The 25,102-nt window shown below is 36.1% G+C and overlaps 3 protein-coding genes across 5 annotated transcripts; 2 read left to right on the top strand and 1 right to left on the bottom strand.

Annotated features, from left to right (window-relative positions):
• The first annotated feature begins 6,348 nt into the window (after positions 1 to 6,348).
• Positions 6,349 to 9,391, top strand: LOC105223803 (uncharacterized). The gene is made up of 3 exons (XM_011201660.3): positions 6,349 to 6,987; positions 7,063 to 7,706; positions 9,180 to 9,391. Exons 1-3 carry the CDS (start codon positions 6,760 to 6,762, stop codon positions 9,244 to 9,246), a joined length of 939 nt encoding a protein of 312 aa, XP_011199962.2. The 5' UTR covers positions 6,349 to 6,759; the 3' UTR covers positions 9,247 to 9,391.
• Positions 9,392 to 11,665: 2,274 nt separating this feature from the next.
• On the bottom strand, positions 11,666 to 18,698 carry LOC105223816 (blastoderm-specific protein 25D). 3 transcript variants are annotated; one of them, XM_049446800.1, is made up of 8 exons: positions 18,227 to 18,697; positions 17,142 to 17,377; positions 16,845 to 17,067; positions 16,411 to 16,790; positions 14,925 to 16,351; positions 12,696 to 13,086; positions 12,401 to 12,512; positions 11,666 to 12,325 (listed from the first exon to the last, which is right to left on the bottom strand). In XM_049446800.1, the coding sequence occupies exons 1-8, from the start codon at positions 18,573 to 18,575 to the stop codon at positions 12,087 to 12,089; spliced, it is 3,357 nt and encodes a 1,118-aa protein (XP_049302757.1). In that variant the 5' UTR covers positions 18,576 to 18,697; the 3' UTR covers positions 11,666 to 12,086. The 3 variants fall into 3 exon arrangements, with proteins under 3 accessions (XP_049302757.1, XP_049302758.1, XP_049302759.1); XM_049446801.1 differs by lacking the exon at positions 18,227 to 18,697 and adding an exon at positions 17,455 to 17,922; XM_049446802.1 differs by lacking the exons at positions 11,666 to 12,325; positions 12,401 to 12,512; positions 12,696 to 13,086 and adding an exon at positions 14,435 to 14,801 and having other exon boundaries at positions 18,227 to 18,698.
• A 1,490-nt stretch (positions 18,699 to 20,188) lies between these two features.
• LOC105223805 (probable inactive serine/threonine-protein kinase bub1) lies at positions 20,189 to 24,623 on the top strand. The gene is made up of 4 exons (XM_011201661.4): positions 20,189 to 21,239; positions 21,303 to 22,259; positions 22,348 to 23,163; positions 23,240 to 24,623. Exons 1-4 carry the CDS (start codon positions 20,376 to 20,378, stop codon positions 23,963 to 23,965), a joined length of 3,363 nt encoding a protein of 1,120 aa, XP_011199963.2. The 5' UTR covers positions 20,189 to 20,375; the 3' UTR covers positions 23,966 to 24,623.
• The last annotated feature ends 479 nt before the right edge of the window (positions 24,624 to 25,102 follow it).

Raw genomic sequence — 25,102 nt, 5'->3', positions numbered from 1 at the left:
TTATATTAGATATATGGGCGCTAAGGGAAGTATTGGTCGGATTCAAACCATTTTTTACATACAGACATACCATTAGTAGAAGAGGATTATCTCTTAATCGCAATTATATATATCACACGTTGACGGACATTGACGGACATTTTCGGTCAAAAGTCGTGGTCTGAATATTCGGTACCTAGTGGATTAAACAGTTTTTATTGGATTTCAACAATTTTTAGTCTTAAGGTGGCACACACTATAGACATTGTTCGTGCAAAATTTTATCCCGTTAGATCAATTGCTTTTTGATTTGCATACTGGAAACTGAACGAATCTAGTGTAATTTAAAATTGTTCGATTTCATCCATTTTAACACGTGTGATATAAGAATGCAAAACGAATGCAAAACGAATGCCACATACTAAATTTTGTCGAAATCGCTTGGTCGAATCTCGCGATATGGGATTTCATCAAAAAGTGGGACTTTTCATAGTTTTTAACACTACCGTTATATGAGAGGTGAGAGCGGTGATAAGCCGATTTCATTTTCATGCTGTCATTAGGGGTTCTTATAAGATTTATCTCGAGCGAATTTTATTATTTTGGCTTGAACATTTTAAGAGATACATACATACATACATTAAACCTTTAAAAGGTGGGGCCACGTCCACTTTTTATTAAGTCTTAACGGACAAACGCCGCCTTACTACTACAATCCTCTGTGCCAAATTACAGTTCTATATCTTAATTTAGTACTTAGTAATGGCACTTTTCACTTTAGGTTTTCTTTAATAGCGTTTCATGGGCGTGGCAGTTGTCCGATTACGCCTATCTACGAGCCTGTACTTACTTTTTTGCCAAAGAACATATATTTTCATTACGATATCTCAAATTACAGCTTGTATGAACTGTGGACAGACAGACATTCACCCAGATTTCAACGTCTCATCGTCATGCTCATTTATACACATATAACCCTATTTCTAAACTCGATTATACAACCGTTAGGAGAACAAAACTATAATACACTGCAGCAGCATGTTGCATGATCGGTTTCGCACTACGTTGGCTTCAATGGATAATGCTCATACTCAGAGACGCCGCACAGTGCGCACCGAGGGCGCTATTGCTGCTGTGCAGTATCGAAGAAGACGCGAAAGAGTCCATCTGCCATGACGCATACCAACTACAATTGTGTACGTTCACTTTGTGGAAGATTTTGCAAAAGAATCTTGATTTGCGAGCCTAAAAACGCCAACTTACGCAAAAATTGATACCGAATAACCATCAAGCGCATCGCACATTTTGTGAATGAACTTAAAACAAGATAGCCACCGATCAAAATCACGATAGAAAGATGAAAATTGAACACGAATCGGGAATCGACCGATAATTGTGTTGAGCTAGGAATCTCACTTTTGGTTGAATTAAAAAACAAAATTGTCGCACATGGTGGTATGATAATTGACAAACCGTTTTTCAGATGCCGTTACATCCTCAAAGAGTTACTGTTTAGTGTGCTCTATGAGCAAAGGAAATCATTGGTCTATATTTCTTCGGGCTAAATATTAAAGTAAATGGGACGTTATAAAGGCATGATTAATGATTTTTCGGACCTGAATTGGAGGTTTTTTGAAACATTTGATTCCAACAAGATGGAGCAACATGCCATACAGCCAACGAAACAATCAATTTATTGAAAAAACTTTTGGTGAGAACATTAACTCACGTCATGCCCTGTAGTGTGGTCTCAAAGATCAGGCTATTTAACACTGCAGGAGTATCTTTTGTGAGGTTGTTTGAAATCGCTTGTCTATGTAAACAAGCTCGAGACGATTGACCCCTTCGAAGAAAATAGAGCGCAATATTGCTGACATATGGCCCAACTGCAGCAAAAATTGATTGGAATCTCGGCTGCAATTTATTCCACCCATTCTTACCCAAAATCATTTTAAAATATAATGGCAAATCTATATAATAAAGGTAAATTCTTGTTCTGAGCATTAAATTATATGCATTTTATTTCGTCTCGAAAATCACATGTCTACAAAAACACCCTTAACAACATTTTTTAATAGTGCGCCAATTTACGAAAAACTTAAGCGTGCATACTTTACAAGCAAGTCTTATGTAGATTAAGATCCCGTTTTTTATGTGTTTTCAGCTAGTATTTCCGTTATCACAAAACAAAAGTTAGGTATTTTCTATGATGCTACACTGGCCTTAAAACATACGAGTACATACTTCTAAATGATGATGCAAGCCACAGATATGTTTACAAAACAAAACAAAAGGAAGAAAATAATTTCTTTGAATATAATTAACAATTAGTTGCTTGAAATACACGGTCTTCTAAATTAAATTATAATTGATTACCTGTTGTCTTTCATTGAGCTTTCCTTGTAGAAACCCGACCGTGTCGAAACTGCGGTCTGCGATGTGAATCTTTAGTAAATAAGTACGTATGTATAATCTCATGGACACACCAAATCGTATTTATTGATACGCAAGCATACGTGTATATGGATTAAGGTGAGCCTTAACTATTCAAATAACTGATTTTTAACATTTTCTAAAGTTCATTAAACAAAAAAAGAGCAAACAAGAAAAACAAAATTCTTCATAATGACTCGACACTATTTTCTAGCAACATTTAAGTGCCACCCTAATGTATTCACAAACATATGTATGTACCTTTGTATGTGTAGGTTTTACAGAAAAACATTATTGCTCTTCCTTCAGTGTCATACGCTTTGACCTAGAACTCTGAATGTGAGAATGCACTGCATCGATGCAGAACAAAAGGATTATTGTTTACAATCTTTCCAACAGATTAGTCTTCGCTGTCTCAGCGCTACCGTTGTTACAATAGACGCCGAATTGTAGGGACCGCACACTATTTACCTTTTGCACAGCGGACAGAGGAGAACGCAGAGCAAAGCAGCGCCGAGTTCAATGAACGCTGCAACAAATATTTGTCGTGAATCTGTTCTAACTCACGTAAACACGTTGAGTGAGTGTATGTATGTATGTGTGGACTCATATTTACAAATTTACGGTATATGCAAACACATGTATACACTTTCGTATGTTTCGCTTTAAATGGCAAGGTACATAACAACATTAGCATAATCCTGTCTCACTGACAGAGAGTCACAAAGTCTGTTTGTCTAGCAGACAAAAGAGACCGCTGTTATTTAGTGATATTTTCGAGTAACTTAGAGGTGCGCTAAATGGATAAGGAATATTTTCGGAAGGGAAAGTTTGTCCGTTATTTAAGATAACTGTTTTGTTTTGTTGCTAAAGAAAAGGTTGTTCGTAAAAGGATTTTGAAAGAATGTGCTTATGTTATTGTTGCTTTTGTGGACAAAAAAAATTATCTTCGATATCTATATTCCATATTTAGATATGTATTTATTTTTTGCGTGTGAATTATATATATAATTAGAATTATTTGATAAATAAAGGGCGTTTTTTGGAAGGTTTAAGGGCCAAATAAAAAAAAAAAATACAGAAATTTTTGAGTTATAAATTCGATAAATATTACGGCATTTCACAAAAAAACAAATATTGTTATACATTTTTACTAAAAAAAAAAAAAATTTTTTTTGGTCTCTGGCCACCGTAGTTTCGGATATTATGGGTTTTCTGCAGCTTGCTGACCTTTTCAAGGTTATTTTTCTGCTTAGTTAGATGACTATCAGGTGCATAGAACCTGCACTTGATGCAGATCTACAAAATTTGTCTGACGGAATGAAATTTCATGAATCGGACCACTATTATGGTCCTTTGTCCATTGGCCACAGCGGCTACGCTGGCTAGGTCATGTCGTCCGAATTGACGAAAACACTCCAGCTCTGAAAGTATTTGGAGCAGTACCCGCCGGGGGAAGCAGAGGAAGAGGAAGACCCCCACTCCGTTGGAAAGACTATGTGGAGAAAAGACTCCGCTTGGAATCTCCAATTGGCATCACATTGCGAAAAGAAGAAACGGCGCGCTATTTTTAACTCGGCTATAACAGCATAAGCGGTGTCTGCGCAAGTAAAAAAGAAGAAGATATGGACAATTGCCGAAATCATTCAAATCATTGAAAAGTTTGATCCAATAAACGTGAAGGATTCTCATACCTCATGACAAGAAAAGACATTAATCTCGGTTGCACCGAAGCTGTACCCACAAATGCCAAAGATTTCTTACAAGAACTTGATTTCGTCATCCGATCTGAACAATTTCTTCCAACTAGGCAATAACCCATGCCAATTTTCTTGAAGATATCTAATCAAATGAAATAGATTTCTGAACAAACACCTAATTCCGAACAATAACTTTGTAATGCAGCTATATGCTATTGTGATCTAATCTCAACAGTTGCTTTGGATATTGAATTATTGCCAAATCTCGTGAAGATATGTCATCAATCAAAATAGTTTCCCATGCAAGCATTTGATTCCGATCGTATTGTTTATATGATAGCTATTTATATGTTATAGTGTTCCGATATCAGCGGTTCAGACATATAAGCAGCTTCTTGGCGAGAAAAGGACTAGACAAAATTTCAGAGCGTCATCTCATTAACTAAGGGACTAGTTAGCGTATATACAGACGGACCGACAGATAGAATGACGGACATGACTAAATCGACTCGGCTCGTCATGCTGATCATTTATAAATAAACATAATAATAAGGTCTCCGTCGAATTGTTCTGGTTGTTACAAACTTTGTAACAAACCTAATATACTCTGTTCCGGGTATTAAATTATGGTAGAATCATTTCTCTGAATTCAAAGCAAACTGGTGAGATTTTTCAGGATTAATCGCAATAACTCAGAAATATTGCTCCAAAAAACAGTTTGCAATAGGAGAACATTAGATTCCACGATTTTTTAATATTTTACTTAACAAGTTTTGAAATGAAAATTTGTTCAAATAGACTGAATGTACCCATGAATTCTCTTTACATTTTCTTTGACAACTGATTTGAAACTTTTCTCTCTTAGAGATTCTAACAGATCGAAAAGTCCCCGGACTACCATGGTAAAATGTTATTTTTTGGCAAACATGGTTTTTTTCTAACACTGTTCCAAGAATGATAAACTGAATATAGCGACCCTCCAACTTTTCGATACCATTTTTGTAGTACGATTTGTCCATTGCTTCAAAACATGCCTCAGTTTCGGCGATCATCTCTTCATTCGACGAAAATTTCTTCCCAGTAAGCATTCTTTTGAGATCTGAGTACAGAAAATAGTCGCTGTGATCCAGATCTGGAGAATACGGTGATTTCGGAAGAAATTCGATGCCCAATTCATAGATGTTTGTCATCGTTTTCGCAGACTTGTAACACGGTGCATTGCATTGGTGAAACAGGACTTACTTTTTCTTCTAATACGACCGCTTTTCGGCGATTTCGTTCATCAAACGATCCAATAACGCTATGTAATAGTAGCTGTTGATGCTTCTTCTTTTTCAAGGTAGTCAGTAAAAAATATTTCATGCGCATCTCAAATTCCAGACGCCATAATCTTGCTATCCGACTGTTTCGTTTTCCCACGCTTTGTACCAGGTTCATCCTATGCAGTCCACTCGGTGAATGTCGTTTGGACTTCGCAGTGAAATGATAGAGCCATATTGCAGCCATTGTCACATATCAACGCAAAAACTCCAGTTTATGACGCTTAAGCACCTCCAAACACTGATCTGAATCATCAACTCGTCGTTGGTTTTGGTCTAAAGGGAGCTCTCTTTGAGCTCAGTGTGAGCCCATTTTGCACATATACCTGCTATCTCAACTTCACTCTATAGGCATTGGAAATTATTTTATGGAAGTTTTCGTTGGTATCAAACGCTTTTAGACGTCCAATGCGTTCCCGTGTTCGGTGCTCATTTTACCACGTCTAAACTTAGCATACCAATCTTTGATGGTTGATTTTCCTGGTGCGGTGTCCAGTAACTCGTCATCAAGCCGAGTTTTTGCTTCAACTGTATTTTTCCCAATCAAAAAGCAATATTTTATATATAAATTACAAACCAATGATCCAACAGCTATCAAATTTATACAGATGCCTTTTGTACGGCGAACGAAAAATCATATCGACAAAAAAATCCAAATTATTTCGTGTTTTGTGTTTACATTCGGACTTCGTATCAGACCGGACTTGCCTGCAAAAGTCATTTTCGTATACGAGGTTATGACATGGAAACCTAGTTTTGGACAGTAGACATGAACTAATCAATATATATCTTCAAGTTTCTTCCATTTTTGTTGAGTAACCTATCAACCTTGGTACTCCACTATGAAAACAAATGCACAAACGGACAGCGAGGACTTGTTTAATGGGTACACAACCCGCCTAAAGATGAGTAAACCTATCACGCATATAAACTTTGTATCTGTTATTCCTAGAATTGAGCTTCTCTTTTATGCATTTACATATCTACAAATAAAATGTGTATATGCCCAGCTTCCATGGTCATCTTTTATTGAGCATAAGTCTACTTTAAGCCTACACATGGAAGAAGTTCTTAAATAACTTTCGGCACTTTGTTCTTTGTACACAATATACATACATACATACGGTATGGACAAGCAGAGACAAGTTAATATTACACGCTCTATAGAAATGTTAGCCATAAAAGCCAACTTCTTCAGCCATGCACCCAACTCTATTCACCTTCTGCTATTCAGTCTGCAGCCGGCAAACGCAGAGGACGCATCAGTGGATCTGATTTGGCCTATACTTAGTGACTAAACTTGACTTGTGCATATTTGTTCAAACGAAATGAAAAGTTTAGAACTGGTTCAGCGTCGATGTGTAGCTGCCGGGGTTTTTTTGGCCTTATTGCTTTTACGCGCGCCGGCCAGTGGACAACCGGTTAATGATGAGTTGTCCGCGGACAATGCAGACGCCAAAGTTATTTATGATCAAAGGCAAAGTGGTAAATACAATATACGCATCAATATTAAGGATGTGGCTATCATAGAAATTGATAATAGTGGCTTCGGTGATGTAAGTGCAGAGGCGTTTTCTTTTATGGAAAAAATTTATGTAAACACTATTATTATTTGCTGTTTTCTGTTGCAGGAGAACTTTGGCGAGGAAGATTATTATTATGACGAAGAGGATTTAACGGTTAAGCCCTTAAATTTCACCAAACCGCCGAAAGTAACGACTTCGCATGAAGCGCTTTGCCCAGCAGAATCGCAGCAAGTCACCTCAGCATCAATCCAAGCAACATTATTGCCAACAAAATTAGAGGAAGCCACAAACACGCATTCGACACCAATTGCAACAAGCGCGTATCCATCAAATTACAATACTAACATATTAACAGACACCATGTCATCGCAAGCAACACCGAATCAAACAACACTGAAAAGCACCGGCACTAGTTTCAGTCGACTTCCATCACTCCATTTGACTCAGGCGATGTCTGAACCACGTTCACACAATAGCTTAATTTCCAGATTGTCAACAGCGCGTCCAATAAGCGAGTCCATGAAGCCATCACTTATCTCGCCAATTGCTGTTCAAGAATCACTTAAGTTTTCAGGCAATTTACCGAATGTTCAAAAGCGTCATCACAACTTCGTAAACAAATATAGCATGCTGCAAACACCAAGGTCGCCGCTTTATCCACTAGCTAAGGGATATGGCCAACGTTGCCGAGCACATCAATACCGTGACGTAAATGGCGGTTGTCGCAATAAGCGCTCTTCTTCATTTCTGTAAGTAGTTGTTTTGTGAAATTATTTATATTTATTATTTATTATTATAACGATAACAGGGCGGATATTATTGAGTGTGAAAAGGCTAGTAGAGGTATTCCCCAAATTTTTAAAGATCATTTAGGCCTAAAGCGAAATCTCAGTTTTTTTCGAAACACCAAGTCGCGTTAACGTCTGTGAAAAAATGCTTTCCGACTACCAGAATGTCAGGACATGTGTTATTACTGGCGATGAGTCTTGGATCTATGCTTACGACCCAAAAACAGTTGACTAATCGGCCGCATATCATGCCAAGATGAGCCGAAACCGATAAAAGCACGTCATAATATGTCAAAAATCAAGGTTATGCTGACAGCTTTCTTCGATCATCAACTGATGACTGAGAACTCCTTCCGACCTTCCAAACTGTCGATAAGGAATACAAATCGAATATTTTGTGTCGTTTGCGTGAAGCTACTCGGGGCCGGAATTAAGGGCCGACAACTCTAGGTTTTTGTATCACTATAATCCACCATCGCATCTGCAGATTCAGGAGGTTTTCGCCAAACTTTAAACCAATATCATGTCGCAACCACCATATTCGCCTGATTTGGCTCCGTGTGACTTCTTGCTATTGAGAAAACTCAAAACAACCGCTCCATTTTGAGTCAATTGAAGACGTTAAACGTGTATCGCGACTCGCAATGAAGGCTATTCCGGAAATTGACATTTACAACTGTTTCGTAGATTGAAAAAAACGTTAGCACAAGTGTATTGGAGCCAAGGGGGATTACTTTGAGGAGACGACATAGATTTTAAAGTATCCATTAAGAATTTTAAAATTATGAACAAACTCTTACTATTTCCAGTTATCCAGATAAGACTGTTGTTGTTGTAACGGTTATCTCGTCCCCGTTTAGATGATAAGGTTCAGATAAACTATGTAATCCCATGGCAATGCCGAGTCATCTAACGGCAGGCCTAGGAAATGTGCTGTTTCGACGGAGTAGGACCACAGGGAGAGGAGTGTCAGATGTGTAGTGCTAGCAGGGCATACAAAAAAGTGGTTAGTTGTTTTAGCACATACCAACTTCCCATTAGGATGGTAAGGATTAGCTAAGTTTATCGTCGACGTCATCCAACGGAAGGCCCAAGAAACGTGCTGTTTCGACTTTGTTGCGGCTCTGAACTCTGCTGAGTTGACAGTCCTTGACCCGAAAAATATCCGGGTCCGATCCGGTTACGTACACCTGATTGTCGTGCAAACGGGACTCATTGCTATAGTTCTAGCCGGTAGACAGTGGAGGTTGTGTAATGTATTCCATTCAGAATTCAGAGGTGATTGGTGAACGGAATCTTGTTTTTCACTGCTTTGGTACAATTTTCATGGCGTGACAGTCAATACTACTTTGCAATTTAATAATTTTATAAAAATTTATAATAATTTTTCTAATAAGTACATTATACACATATTTATATGAATATTTTTTACAGAAAAAAGTTGCTTAGCATCATTGCCACGTTTCCACGCGAGCTTGTCGAAGATGCTCCAGACGAATAAGCGCACAAAGAAAGCACGCGATCCAGTTGAATGTACGAGCACACATGCTACGAAGTATACAAAGGAAACAATACAATGTGAAAGATATTTGGATCGATACATCTTATATATTATGCATTAGGGTAAGCCAAAAAAAAAAAAAAATAGAAAAAAAAATCGAAAAAAAATGTTCCATTAAAAAATATGTTTTTATTAAAAATGTTTTCATAAAAAAATAAATTTAAAAAAAATATTTTTACATTAAAAAAGAAATAAGGAATAAAATATTTTTTCTCTAAAAAATGTTTTCACTAAAAAAAACTGCTTTCATTACAAAATTTAATAAATAAAATATTTTTCATTATAAAATATTTTCATTCAAAAAATATGGTCTCATTAAAAAAATATGCTTTCATAAAAAAAACAAAAATATTTCACTGTTTTCATCAAAAAAAATTACTAAAATATTTTTTCATTAAAAAAATGTGCTTTCATAAAAACTATGTTTTCTTTAAAAAAATATGCTTTTATAAAAAAAAAATGTGTTTTCACTAAAACAAAACTGCTTTGATTAAAAAAATAAATAAGTGAAATATTTTTATTTTTTTTTATGAAAGCATATTTTTTTAATGAAAATATTTTATAATGAAAAATAATAACAATTTTCCTTAAATTTTCATTTAAAAAATACATATGTATGTCTTCATTGAAAAAAAGTTTCACTAAAAAAACTGCTTTAATTAAAAATTTAAATAAATAAAATATTTTTTCATTTAAACATATTTTCATTAAAGTTCTATTAAAAAAATATGATTTCATAAAAAAAATGTTTTCATTAAAAAAATAAATAAATGAAATAGTTTTTAATTTAAATTTTCGTTAAAAAAATGTTTTTATGTTTTCATTATTTTTTTTACAAATTTTTCAAAAAACAAAAACACTTTTTCACTTAATAAAATATGTTTTAATTTAAAAAATGTTTTCATTAAAAAATATATTTTCATAAAAAAAATTAATTTTAGTACTTTTTCACAAATTTTTTAATAAACAAAAACACTTTTTCACTTAATAAAATATGTTTTCATTAAAAAAATTATGTTTTTACTATAAAAAAAACTATATTATTTCATTAAAAATATACTTTTTCATTAAAAATAAATAATTATCTACCATTTAGAGTATTTCTTTTTAAATATACCTTAGGAGAATTTTTTTATCAAATCAAAAAATATTAAATTTAAACCTTTTTGTCTAGTTATTTTGAACGAAATTTTAAAATTAGCTAAAAAGTTTTTTTCGCAGGAATATTTTTTTCTCAAGTATTGCTTCATTTTAACCCATAAATCATAAATTACTTGTGCAGTTTTTGGCGCACCCTAATATGCATGTTTACTGTACGAATATATTCATATATTGTAAATGTATAAAGATGTCTTATTGTGCTTGTCATCTGTCATTTATAATAAATATTAAAATTCATAAGACAATGTGGTTGTTTTTTTTTGTTTTGTTATTTCATTGTTTTATTTTACTTCATCTCAACATTTTAGTGCAGTTCAGTACACATTATATAATATATATTATGAAGATATATTGCAAATGATAAAAACGAGTACATATTTATTTAGTTATGTAGTAAGTGTATATATAAAATAGGAAGTAGAGAGGAGGGGGAAATTCATTTAAGATTTTCGGTAATTTTGTATGTAATTTCCGATTCGAATATACAAGTCAACTTAAGTGCTGTAAATTAAATGAAATTTTTAATACTTTTAATACTTTAAACAGCTATTGAGTTTACATTATTTCCTATGTAAATAGATTTTTTAACTTCGATATGATTTTTGCATTCAACGACTGCGTGGAAACGAACATGTTTTGTGTGAATTTAGTTGCGGTTTGCAAATTTACTGCAATTTTCTGCATTTTACTGCAATTTTCTTATAACAAACAACAATATATCGTGTCTTTTTATTACGAGCTTAGGCATATGGCATTTAGGAATCAATGTATGTGTATATATGTATGTATGTTGAGTTTAGAAATTTAAAATTTAATTCGCTAGGTCAACAGTTGTTGCAGTTTGGTAGACATTATTCCGCTTTAACTACTTAAATAGAAATTATAGAATTTTCAATAAATAAATAATAAAAAATATATATAGTTACATGCATACATTTAAAAATCAATACAAACAAATTTCAATAAACAACACCAAAAACAAAACGAAAAACTACACCAAACTAGCACTTATGTAGAAATTTAAATTTTAAATTTAATTAAATTATGCTTCATTTCACTATGTAAGTATATATGTTACGCATAAAAACTGCTTACGTCATAATAAAAAACAAAAATATTTTTCCGCCTACGATTAAAAAAAAAATCAAAATACCTCAAAAAAAAACATGGAAAAGAGTTCACATAAGTCCACAGAGAGTAAGGATTAAAATTATTTAATACTCGCTTTGAATATCTACAGAATAAAAGAGTACACTATTATGTATATGGGCATGTCATGAATACCACCGTTATTACCACACGTTTTTCCTACCTATCAACTATTAATATCGTAAAACGCTACGATAGCTACATTCCATATATGTATATTAGATTATTACTATTACTAATATTCAGTGTGAATAGTGTGTGTGTGTGTGTGTGTGTGTGTGTAATTTCAGGTGCCAAACACGAGCAGTTGTGCGACATTGGATCCGTTTGTGTTATAACATCATTGGAACGTGGACATTAAGGCTTGCGTACATTTAATATTAACTAGTCATAAAACAACAAAAAAAAAATAAACACTTTCTTTAACGCAATATATCCACTTCTTTGGGTAATATGTTAGTGTAATATATTTAAGGCATTCCCGGCAAACCATTTAGACCCTGACGCTGTTGATGCATCATGTTCATGCGCGCACGATGCTGCTCCAACCGTTGCACGGTCGCGGCCAAATGTGCATTCTCCACGTACAAATCTTTAACCAGCAAATCGGCGTTCTGCAAGCGCTGCACCTGTTCGGCCAGCATGGAGCCTTGCGTCTCGATGCGGTTATGCAGATCGGCCAGCTCCATTTGGTGCTGCTGCCACGAGCCTAGAGGGAAGGAAGAAAACAATTTAAAAATATATTTTTTTAGCAAACATTAATATTGTTGTTGTTGTTACGCACGTTGCATTAAGGACTCCGTTTGTTGCTGCTGCTGCTTGATGGCGTTTTGCAAGTGACGATTACGCAGCTCCAACTGGTTTACACGCTGTATAACGCTTGGATGTGGTGTGCGCTGATTATTGGAGAGATTTAAAAAATAAAAAAAAATTAAATTAATAAAAAAAAAAATAAATTCATAAAAAAAAATAAATTAATAAAAAAAAATTAAGATTAAAAAAAAATTAAATTTAAATAAAATATTAAAATTAAAATTAAAAAAAAAAATAATAAAACACTTCTATTTTATATTACTTACAGCATATGCCTTCTCTAGCACTGGGCGCGCTTCTTGCAGCTGCTGCAGTTCCATAACCAAGCCATCCCTTTGTAGCGACAAATTCTTGACTTGCTCGCGTAGCGATATCTCAAAGAACTTCAAGCGCTTCAGCTCCTCCTTCATGCCCAGACTAGATATGCTATTCTCCGTGCTAGGTGACTTCTTCAATTGCTGTTGCTGTGATTGACGTGCGCTATGCGTAGATGCCGGACTGTGACTTTCCGAGCTTTTGCCCGAGGCTGTGGACGAGACTTCATCCGTTTCCGACTCAGACTGCTTCGAATTGGATCCGGGGGGCTTTTGTATGGGTGCAATGGTATCAACGGGTGTGGTGCTGAATATGGTGGTCTCCGATGTGGTTAGATTGTTTCTAAAATATTTAAAGTTGCGTAAAATTTGCAGATTTTTCAATTTTTGATGTGAGCAGGAATTATTAATTATTATGCAGTTGATATTTTAGGTTAGGTTGCAATCATTTTGTAGCCAATCGTAATCCAGCAATAATTATCATTTTTTTCTGCTACGATAGTTGAGATATAAAGTGCATACATACATATGTATGTATATGTGGATACATATTTTTGTATGTATATAAGCGACTTAAAGAGTGCTCAAAATGTATTCAATGAAAGAGCAGGTGAATAACATTTACAGTTCATTTGGGGTTTTAAACGGACTAAGGTGAATAAACTGTCATCGTGTTGAGGTGGGAAACATATGTAGAAAGGTTACTTTTTAAAAGGATAAGAGCTAACAATAATTTCCCTTCCCACCCCTGGAGCCACTAGAGGCCTGAAAGAAGTATTTTAGGGCACAACTAGTGTAAAGTTAAAAAAAAAAGAAATCGATTTTGTTTTTGTCATATACCGGTAGGTTACAGCCATCAAATTTGCAATCGTTCGGTTTAATCGACTTAATCATTTGATCTTTGAAAGAAATTTCTCGAAAAAAATTTCTAATTTCGCTTTCGTGATTACTCGGAGAAAAATTATTCTATCACTATCAAATTTTATCGTCTGTATATAGTTCTCCAGATCAACATTTTTTGATCTGATAAAAGTCGAATTACGGCTGGTCAGAAATAAGAAAAATTGTTGGTAATATTTATCTTTTATTAGAATAAATAGACGGAATCAACTGTAAGTGACTTTGTTTAGCGTTCCCATGTCAGTCGGGTCTACTAAACGGAATGGAACTGGATTTTTAACCGACCAAGGAATGTATACTCGGCACCATGCTTCGAAATTACTCAAGGAATGTTTTCTGCCGCAACAACATCGGGGTTCGTCAGACTCAAAAATTATGAGAAATACTTTCTGCCGGCACAGCAACAACAAGAAGGTGGAAGAAAATAAACCTTCAAAGCAAATAACAAAAAATTCAAAATTCTTCAAATCACAGTTACGTCATAACCTTCAACGCAAATAACCAAAAATTCAAAATTCTTAACTTCACGTAATAACTACTCGGCAAACCTATTTCTTTTTTTAATTTGATGCGAAAATTTCGTAAAGAGATAAGATAAAGACTCCGTTCCTCAAAATTTTCGAATAATGTAAATAAAAAAAAGCCATAAACGCGTCTTCAAAACCAAATATGGTAAATAGAATAGTAACCAACCTAATAAACAGCAACAACAAAAACAATACCTCAAAATCTTGTGATAGTATTATCTATGAATAAGCCTTATAGCCATGTCCTCAAAACAAAATCTCAAATCATATTAAATCGTTTTCTTTATTTGTCATAATTTATTATACCAAGAGTAGCTTCTGCGGAAGCGCGTAAGCACTTGCTCACGTTAAAAAGTGTAAAAATCACTGTGGACCCCAGTACCCTCACCTCATGAAACCTTAATGCAAGAATAAGGTTGAGTGAGGTTGCCAACTAACATGAGCAGTGGACCGTCATTATCGTTTATTTATGCAAACAACCAAGAAATAGTCAGTCTTTAAATATAAACCAATAATAAATAAGTAGTCTAAGCATTCGTAATCCTAAAATGCGAATTTCTTGTAGCCGAACTATCTAATCGATTCGTTACGTTTTATGTCTTTGGGCTCCATGCGCATGAATAAAGGAAATCTGTTTAAAAAAATATGTTATGGAGCATAATAAGTTAGGAGAACTTTAATGCAAAATTATGATGACTTATTAATGTTAGGTTACGTCGAACAAATTCCAATGCAATAGTGGAAGAAAACTTACCGATTTGCTTGACGCGTCGGCGACTCAGGTGATGGTGGAAAAACGGTATTATAACTTTTAGCTGGCTCCTGTATGGTGCTCTGATGCCACAAATAACTAATCGGCGAACTAGCTGGACTCTGTTTATCGGGATTGATGTGTAAAGCACTCACTGCCATAGCTTCGTTGTTTAGTTCGCAAGCACCGGTTAGGATTTCGACACTCTCGCCCAGTCTAGTGCGCAAATCTTCGATTTCTCGTTGTAAGTTCTCGATTTCGTTGCATTTTTCGTCGAACATTTTTCTTGCCGTTTCGCGTAAATCATTCGCTTCGGCCTCCAGATCAGCATATTGCTGCTCCAGCGCATCCTTTTCTTCAATGGGTGATAGTCTACCGTCTCGACTGAATTGTTCTTCATATTCACGCACCTTCTCCATTAATTCGGTGAATTTTTTATCACTCTCCTGTTGTTCTTCTTCATAGATTTGACGTTCTTTCTCGAATAGTTGACGTTCTTCGGCCAATTTCGACTGCCAATAATCTTCGCAGTCTTCATAAGCACGTTGCATTTGTTCTAAACTGGCTTCTAACTCTTTACAGCGCTCATCGGCTGGTATACCCTCACTGGATGTAGCAGGTGCTTTCTGTTGTGCCTCAAGTTCTGCTATTTTCTGCTTGAGTGTGGAAATCTGCTCCAGGTAATCTTTCACATTATCTGTCGCACTATTTGTGTGTGTTTCCGATTCGCGCAACTCTGAGTTGAGTGCCATCCACTCGCCGCTGGTGTCACTTGCCTCACTGCCGGTCGTATCGGTGCATTTCCGTAATTTACCCAAACGTGGGCTTTCTTCTGTGATATGTGTTTTACTTGGTGAGTCACCGCGTCGCTTCGTAGCAGTTAGATTAGCTGCTTGTTCTGCATCATCCAAAGCTACACTGCCAACATCTAACGTTGTAGATGAATTTGTGTTGCTTGTGGATTTCTTGTTCTTCGATTTTGTTCGCAATAGCTCCAAATTCAAGCTTTCTATTTCGGCTACTAATTCATCAGTCTTATCTCTTAAGTTTTTATTATCTATTTGCAATTCGGATACCTTTTCTACTAGCCGTGCGACTTCGTCATCTTCATCCACACGCTTGCCATTGCGATTCTCTCGAACATCCGTACTAGTGTCTCTATCTAAATCTGCCAATTGCAGATTTAGTTGCACATTCTTCTCAAGTAACTCTGTAATTTGCTTTTGCATTTTCTGGTGCTCACTTTCTAATTCACAATTTTCTTTTCGTACCAATTCCAATTCGGTTTTGTTTCTGATTTCCTCTTGCTCCAGCTGTTTGATGCGCGCTTCCAGACGCGTCGTAAAACTGCTCCAATTTTCACGATCATTTGCCATCCGCGTCGACAATTCTCGCACCAGTGTAGCATGCCGTTGTTCAAGCAATCGTACCTGCTTAAGGAAATACGTATTAGCGATATCTTAAAGTAAACAATGATTTTTAATCTTACCTCTTTTTTTGAGGTATCCTCCAAGGATGCATGTCGCTCATCAATTTCAGCTGCCAAGAGCGCCAATCGTTGATTTGCGTCCTTATTACTAGAATGTAGCTTTTTGTTCTCGTCATGCAATTGGCGTACGTTCTGACGTAGCGCTGTCATTTCCGATGCCTGCAACGCCATGTAGGCACGTACCAACGCCAGCTGTGTGTCGTCATCCAAACCACGTAACTCCTCTTCCAAGACCTTGTTCAATTGCGCCACATTAACCTCGTCATCATCGAAGCCGAGTGCTAACAGTATACCCCTGCCATTCGCAATTTCCGCGCCCTCGAATATATCTAGTATTCTATGCACAGGCATTGTTTCAGGTTCCGTCAATGGTGGCGATTCTGTAATTTTGCTATGTAGTTATTTGTATAATAAATTATTATCAATATATTTACCTAACGATTCCATGCTACTCGTCAGCACTTGTCTCGGTTGACGCTTGTCCCAAAGATCTGCTTTTTGAATACTCGAGCTTAAGGATTTAGAATTCATCTTATGCTGCATGCTTCGTTGCGTGGGCAAAGAGGAGCAGCGCTTTAGTTTGCCACCACCATTTGTTGTGGGAGGGCGGCGTCTCCCTTTATTAGGAATGTCAGTTTGTGAAGAAGAACGCTGCACCTATAGATTTTGAGAATATATTAGTTCAATATGATATACATACATAAATATAAATTTTTTTTATGTGAACTTACAGATGATAGGCAATTGTGTACATTTATTTCGCATGATCTGTGATCATTACTTTCAATATCATCGTCAGAATCTGTCAGCGATATATTTTTTGTTTTATGCCCTGTAGGTCGCGAGCGTCGGCCATACTTTTTTGAGCCCATCACAAGTTTCGGAGAAACTTCTCGATCGGATACCGCATGATCGCTTTCCACAGGTTTAGTTCCTTCATTCGTGTCACATATGACTAGAGTTCGCTCTGTAAAAGTATATGTAGAATGTTAGCAATTTTGCAAAAAATTATTAATTATTTAATAAATATGTTATAACAAATACCTAGAATGTTTGCTAAAGCGTCTACACTTGTGTCATCATCGTAGATGTTAGTTTTCTTCTTGTAATAAAAAAGAGTACCCATCTCTACAACTTTTTTTTTTTGAACTAGTTATAACTTTTAGTTATATTCATACGAGCACTTGCACTTTTGATGGAATATGGAAACAAACTAAATGCACTAGACACGCGTTCGCCTATTTATGATTTATCAGTCAGGTCTCACGCAGGTAAATTCATACATTTTGCCTTAAATCCGCTGTTTAAATCGCGACTTACTTAGACACGGGCTTAAATTCCAAGAAATAGAAGATGCAAAACAAGACAAATAAAGGGATGTCATCGAGGGCTATTGTCCTTTGTAATTTACATTATCAGCATAAGTGCATGAAAAATATTTTTTTATATATATTGAACCAAACGCGTGTTTTCAAAAACTGCTAGGTACTAACGCCTACCTATGTACCTATAACCATAACATGTTGTTTTTATCGCTATATTCATTGTTTTCATATGATTAGTGTTGATTACCTAAAATATTTGAAAATCAGTGTCTGCAAATGACCATGCGTACATGCATAGATGCATACACATATACACACACATGTGTGCATTGTTTCATCCATACCCTAGCTTTCACTATTAAGATAATATGCAAAAATGGTTATTAGATTGATAAAATAAATAACTGCACTTATCGTATTTTATCTCAAGGTGACTTCTGTGGGAGACATCGATGTTTGTGTTAGTGTTATGCCTATCATTATACATTTACCTTTAGTATCTGCCAAACAGCTACTGTTACTATTACTACTATTGATGATCGTCGCCGCTGAGATCACATCGCTACTGCGTTTGTATGTGTCACCTTTCTTGTATTGTTCTTTTGTATCCAACTCGAGTTCTGCACCGAGAAAGTTTAATAATGCTTCTTTGAAACAGTCAAAAGACACACGACCATTGCCAGATAAGTCCGCAATAAGCACTGCTCCTTTGTCCTGAAGCTCCAGGAGGCCACACAAACGACGCAATGATTCTTCATCTAGTAAACCACATTGCTCTTTGTCACAACTTTGAAACATTTGATATAATTTTAATTCATATGGGTCAGAAGAAAGCTCCATTGCATCACTTGTTTAAAATAAATTTTATAAAAGTGCAAAATATCTTTTACGTTAAAACTAAAAAAGAAAATTAATAAAAAAATCTTTTCACTTATATTTTGCACTAGTGAATGAATAGTATTGCCATTTACAACATATGTACATTACTGATAAGTTATGATTGGTAATCTGATTACCAGGGGTAACCGGTTTTTGAGAAGGAATATGTCCCAATTATTTAAATTTTTAATTTTTAATTGGATCATTGTTTTTGCTCATATAATATGTTATTTTAATAAAAGTTGGCTTTTGCTAAACAATAGCTGCTTTTGAGTATGATACAATATAGGCCGACTTCCTAAACGCAAGTTGCGATACATAACTCGAAAAAATGCGTATGAAATGCAAAGCTGATTTTCAACGCAACTCTGCGTTGCAAATAAATGCTTTGCATATAAATGACGTTTAGGAACGTCATCGTAAAACTCATACATAAAACATATGTCAAATAATGACTGTTATTACAAATAACGTAATTTTGAGTTAATATGGACGAGAGAAGAAATTATTCATTAATTTTATTAGCAAGTGCTGAAGAATTAGCTTTAGCTTGCCAATAATACATCATTTCGACAAATTAGTGACAGATTTGATGTAGGAATGGGCGCCACTTGTAGAGCATTTATTAAAATCCTCAAATTTATATGTCGTCTAAAATCGACAATAATAAAATTTTCAACTACTACTGCAGCTCAAAAAAAGATCTGCCTCTACAATAACAACAACCGCAAAATGTTGTTGTTGTTGTTTTAACGGATATGCTAATCCCCGTTAGGATGGTAAGGGTTATCTGTGTTGTCGTCGAGGTCATCTAACGGTAGGCCCAGGAAACGCGCTGTTTCGACGGGGTCGGACCAAAGGGAGGAAGGTGTTAGATGGGTTGGGTTTGTGGGGCATGCAAAGAGGTGGCCAGTGTCATGCGGGGACTCGTTGCACGCAGGACATATATTGGATATGTCGGGGTCGATTCTGGATAAGTAGGAGTTTAATCTGCTACAGTACCCAGAACGAAGTTGCGCTAGTTACTGCGTTGACCTTCAATGAGATCCATTATTATAAACTACAATGCGATACTATTACATGTATACAAAAATTATATTATTTACATGATACTTATAAAAAGTATAAAATCACATTCCTTATACTTAAAAATAAACAAAATTTATAATTGCTGCTTTCAGTTTCAATTATAAACATATTAAACAATGATATAAGTCTTGTTTTCAATTACCGAGCATGCATTATAATTTTCAGTGTAAAAACACTCTTAATTCGCATATACTGCGTAACCTCTAATGAAAAGTAAATGAATAATATTATACTTCGAGGCATCCTGTGTCCGCCATTTTCAAGTGGTGGTAAGTTAGTAGGGTTGCATTGCAATAATCATTTAAATTTTTAGAACATATTTGATTATATCTTATTTTCTAGCATAGATTTAATAAAATTTTTATAATTTGATAATCCTTCAGCAAAGTATTAATACTAAAAGTATTTTTATAAGTTAAAAAGTTCGTTTTCCAGCAATTTTCAGAACGTAACGTTACACAATTAAACACTCTGTGCAACCCTGCAGCATACGTCAAGGTGAGTTTTTACTTCAGCTGCCGTATTTTGCATTAAAGTTAATCCAATCTTAGTTTTTGATAGTTATTTTATAGTAAAAACAAAGAAAAAATTTAGTTAATTCCTTTTAAACATTAAAAACACTAAGTGGAAGTGTTTGAAATTATCGCCCCATAGCTGGTGCCGCTGGCGAGGATGAATTCTTGTTTGCCAGTGCTTGTAGCTACGGATTCAATGCACGGCTTCTTGAGGGACAAACAAGCCTGGGAGAATGCAATCTCCATGTATCAAGGGCCCGATCCACTAGATCACTGGTATAATTACATTTGCTGGTATGAAAATCATTTGCGTGGTGATCCAGAAAATAAGTTCAGAGAAACGCTCGAACGCTGTTTAGCGCTATTTGAACACAGTGACTTTTACAAGCAAGATTTGCGAATGGTGCGTCTCTGGTTAAAGTACATTGAAATGCAAACACACCCACTGCATTTTTATCAAGTTTTATACCAACGCGGTGTTGGTAGACAAGTGGCCGCGTTCTATATTGGTTGGGCGGGTTATTATCAATCTATTCATGCGCTAAAAGAAGCTGAGTCTGTGTTTAGCTTGGCATTCCAAGAAAAAGCTCAAACATTTGAAGAACTTCACCATGCACACAATAAGTTCTTATATATGCAAAATGCTGCTCAAATGGCGCTACATCATCAACAACAACAACAGTTAAGCCATCAACAAACTCATGCGATTCATTATCAACAAAGTGGACAGTGTCAAACACAACCCGTAACACATACAATTTCGCAGCCACAAATTCAGCAACAAAGTCATCCACAGCAACAAACACAACAAACTGCACAAATGCAAACGCAGGCGCAGTCATCTCAACACCAAAATTATCACAGGCAACAATCTTCTGCCGATGCGACGGCTTCTAATTCTTACTATCAGCCACACGCGCATGCCAGTATGCGATCCACGCAAGACCAATTGTATCAACAGCAAGCTTACCAAACCCAAACGGCTGGTTATCAAAATACAACGGAACAAACTACTAACCAGGTTAGATATTCCTTCTAGGTAATATTTTGATTTTATATTAAATCTTAATTATATAAATTACAGTTTAACGGCGCCACTGTTACGGTGTACCAGAATAATCCAGAAGCTCACGCTGAAGCAAGCACTTTTAAGAATGGTACGGCGAATGATCGAGAAGAATATGGAAAAGCGAATAGAACTACGCTATCGACAGAGGGAGGTCATCCCGTTAAAGTTGAGCCAATATGTGAAAAAACACTAACTCCAACGACAACACCAATTGGCCCCTGTAAATTGCCGCGAAAATTTGCCGCCTATTGTCGCAACAATTATGAGACATGGAAACCAGCACTCTTTTTAGAAGAGCCTGAAGACCCGAATCGTCGTTGCCACTATGCAAAGCAATTAGTGTATCCTGGAACAGGTGTGGAATATAGTCCTGAGGAGCTTAGGGCACAAAAGTTCATAACACGTCTAACCGAAATGCAACGTTTGAAAGAGGAAGCAGCACAGCTGAAGGCAGAAGTTATAGTGAAAACTGAAGAGAGTGAACCTACAACGCAAGAAATACAAGAAATAGGTGCTGTACAACAGCAACATGTGCAACAACATTTGGAAGTAGCTGTTGCAAATGCAGGCATAAATGCCAATGTATCTAATAATAATCACAAACATAGAGCTAGTACAAATGAACAGTCTGGAGCGAATGGCGTTGAGCCGATCGTACAAAATTATCAACACATAAGTGCATACTCTCAAACACAAATTCAGCTGCAACAACAACATCATCAACATAATCTTTATCGTCACACTATCCAACAAAATTATCAAAATGAGAAGCAACAGCAATTCCAGCAACAAAATAAATCAGTGAATGAAGTGGACAATGGTTTGGATGACTTAGAAGATCAAATTGAAGCTTCCACAATACGTTTAGGGGAAAATAAGACTATAAAAATTAAGTTCAAAAAGGAACGTCAGCAGCATGGGCACACAATAAAAGGAAATAACTATGTCATTGAGGGCATATACCAGCAGGAGGTAAGTTATATAAATACTTTTGTATTTCAGCTGGTGATTTATTATTATTTGTTGTTATATTAAATATTTTAATTTCGCTACTGCTTAGGTGTCTGCTGCTTCACCATCGACGCCGGAATTCGGTAGGTTTAAAAATGGCCACACTTTTCATCCGTACAGCATGGATAATACTTCAACGCCTAAAACAAGTTCTAAACGCTACAAAGCAAAGTTGAAGCGTATTAATAAACAGCCAATTAGCACTGGTAGTAGCAGTAATTCCTCGTCTGCGGAAAATGGTGGCGATACTAATGGCAACAGCAGCGCTGTCACCACCGAACACATACAACCGGCTGACACTGTGGACGATGTTGTACACAACGCTACATTCAATGATAATGCAAATTATTCATTTTCAAGCGCCGTTGCATTGGATAACTCGCATTGTTCATTGACTTCGGCGGTGGGACGCCTCAATTTCCGTGATACTACAACAGCATACAATACGAGTGCCGTGGCAGATATTTCCACTTATCAAGAGAACTCATATTTTGCCACACAACATGATACGGAGGCGAAGGAGCGACGCCTGCGCAAAGCACACGAAATCATTGAGCATCACTTGACCAAGGAGGCTATCGATCCGTTCAATAGTGAATTGTGTCGTGCATTCCTAACTAAACTTGACTTCCCAGGCTCGGATGATAGTTGTGCCAACTACAAAATCGTACAAACACCACTGCCAAAGATAGCGAATACGCGCACGCTAAGCTTGCCCGACGGAGTGCAATTTAATATTGATAAGGAGGTGGGACGTGGCTCATATGGATCAGTATATAAAGCTACAGATGCTAATACTGGAAATGTGGTGGCGTTGAAATTCCAGAAACCGCCAAACACTTGGGAGATCTATATTTGCGATCAAGTAAGTGAAGCGTTTTCTTTTATTTTTTAATTTTTTTGAGCCAACTGATTGCAAATTTTTCTTTATAAATTTACAGGTGTTGAAGCGCGTTAAGTCATCTAATATTCTGCCGGGTCTTATGGACATTTCGGTAGCAATAATAGCGCCGAATGCCAGTATTATCGCCACAGAGTTTTCGCCATTCGGCTCACTACTCGATATAAACAATAAGATACGCCAAGCAACCACAAAAGTGATGCATGAGTCATTGGTCATGCACTTTTCCGCGCAGATATGCAACATCATCAATCACCTACACATAAATAAAATAATACATGCGGACATAAAACCCGACAATTTCCTGTTAATGCGTATACCCAGTACCGATTATCATTATCCCTCGCTGCGTCTTATTGATTTTGGCTGTGCCATCGATATGACACTCTTCCCCGAGCCGGATACGACGAAATTTCGCAAGGTCATACAAACGGATGGCTTCACGTGCATCGAAATGCAGGAGGGCCGGCCATGGGCATACGAAACGGATCTGTTCTGCATCGCCGGCACCGTACATGTGATGTTGTTGGGCGAGTACATGCAATTGCAGAAGCGCGCCGGTACATGGGACATTAAGCAGAAATTGCCGCGTTACTTAAAGAAACACGTCTGGACCAAGTTCTTCAATGACATGTTGAATATAAAAAGCACAAATTTGCCAGACTTGAACGAAATGCGCCATACCTTTGATCAGGAAGCGGCACGCATGGATTCCGAATTGCAGAGCCAAATACGTACATTATCAAATATTTTGCATCGGCGATAACCGTGGCAATACTAGTGCAGCATATGGCAATCGTCAAATAATCGTTACCACCCACTTAATTTTTATATATTTGTTTCATTTAATTATATTATAAGTTCACTCATGCCCATGCGTTGACATTGACAATGTCTAACCATGTGGCAAGTATTTAGAAAAACCTTTATTTCCATTCAATTGGTATCATAAATGAAATTTGTTTTATGCAAAAATAATTGTTTTGCAATTTCAATCACTTTATGTTTTAAGTCAATGTATTATTAAAACCGCTGCAGTGTAAGGTCCTACCGGCGAAAATGAAACACCACACCTCTACTTGGTCTGTTCGTAACAACGCTGCGGCCCTTACGCGTCAGCTCGTTGTACCATATCGCTTTTATGGTCACAAGCAATTGATTACACAAATATATTTTGTTCGCTTAGATAAAAGTTCAAAAAAACAAAAACAAAAATGCTAAAAGCTTTGCAGGCGTACCGTGGACAAGGTTTTGTTGAGGTTATAATCAAACAAAATTATATATGATGTATGTGTATAATAAATCCAGAAAATACAAAAATTGTGTATATATCGATATAAATGTAAAATATTGATTTCATTATAATTTCAAAAAATAATTGGATTGAAAAATAAAATATACGATTTTAAGTGATAATAAAATTATTTGAACGCATTCTTCTCATATGCAAAGTTGCATAAAATAATAAATATAATATACTATAAAATGTAAAAAATTTCATGAAGTGGTTAGGATGTGGATATAACACAGCTATGTGACCGTTAGTTGTTTATTTATTAACTGCAATATTAGGCACCACTTAGGTTAGGTTGAAAAACATATCACAGTTTGAGCAGCGTAATCTATTAGAATTAGAATTAGAAAATACGTTAAAGTCGTGATCGCCTGGATGCAGTGAAACGCAGACTGGGAAGATGCAAACATGCCAGAATACTGCACTCCGGACTATGACAGGATGCCTCTTGATGTCTCCAGTCGAACGCCTACACACTGAAAAACGTATGCTCCCAGTTAAGCAGCCAAATGAAAACCTCTCCAAGCAGTTTCTGCTGGGGTCCTTTCGCAGAAATCATACCTGCAATCACCTGCGGAACCGCCTCCTAGGAGCATCAAAAGGTTCTTC

This window comes from Bactrocera dorsalis, chromosome 1 (assembly GCF_023373825.1).
Source record: "Bactrocera dorsalis isolate Fly_Bdor chromosome 1, ASM2337382v1, whole genome shotgun sequence".
NCBI lineage: Eukaryota > Metazoa > Arthropoda > Insecta > Diptera > Tephritidae > Bactrocera > Bactrocera dorsalis.
The sequence above is the reverse complement of the archived record's forward strand: the minus strand, read 5'-3'. Positions and strand labels throughout refer to the sequence as shown.

Excerpts from the sequence above, each read along its gene's own strand:
- LOC105223805 (XM_011201661.4), top strand. The coding sequence starts at position 20,376 with ATGAATTCTTGTTTGCCAGTGCTTGTAGCTACGGATTCAATGCACGGC. Across the intron at positions 21,240-21,302 it reads CGGAACAAACTACTAACCAG|TTTAACGGCGCCACTGTTAC; the intron begins GTTAGATATTCC and ends TATAAATTACAG. Across the intron at positions 23,164-23,239 it reads AGATCTATATTTGCGATCAA|GTGTTGAAGCGCGTTAAGTC; the intron begins GTAAGTGAAGCG and ends ATAAATTTACAG.
- LOC105223803 (XM_011201660.3), top strand. The coding sequence starts at position 6,760 with ATGAAAAGTTTAGAACTGGTTCAGCGTCGATGTGTAGCTGCCGGGGTT. Across the intron at positions 6,988-7,062 it reads ATAATAGTGGCTTCGGTGAT|GAGAACTTTGGCGAGGAAGA; the intron begins GTAAGTGCAGAG and ends TTTCTGTTGCAG. Across the intron at positions 7,707-9,179 it reads AAGCGCTCTTCTTCATTTCT|AAAAAAGTTGCTTAGCATCA; the intron begins GTAAGTAGTTGT and ends TATTTTTTACAG.
- LOC105223816 (XM_049446800.1), bottom strand. The coding sequence starts at position 18,575 with ATGGAGCTTTCTTCTGACCCATATGAATTAAAATTATATCAAATGTTT. Across the intron at positions 17,378-18,226 it reads CTGTTTGGCAGATACTAAAG|AGCGAACTCTAGTCATATGT; the intron begins GTAAATGTATAA and ends ATACTTTTACAG. Across the intron at positions 16,352-16,410 it reads AGGATACCTCAAAAAAAGAG|GTACGATTGCTTGAACAACG; the intron begins GTAAGATTAAAA and ends TTCCTTAAGCAG.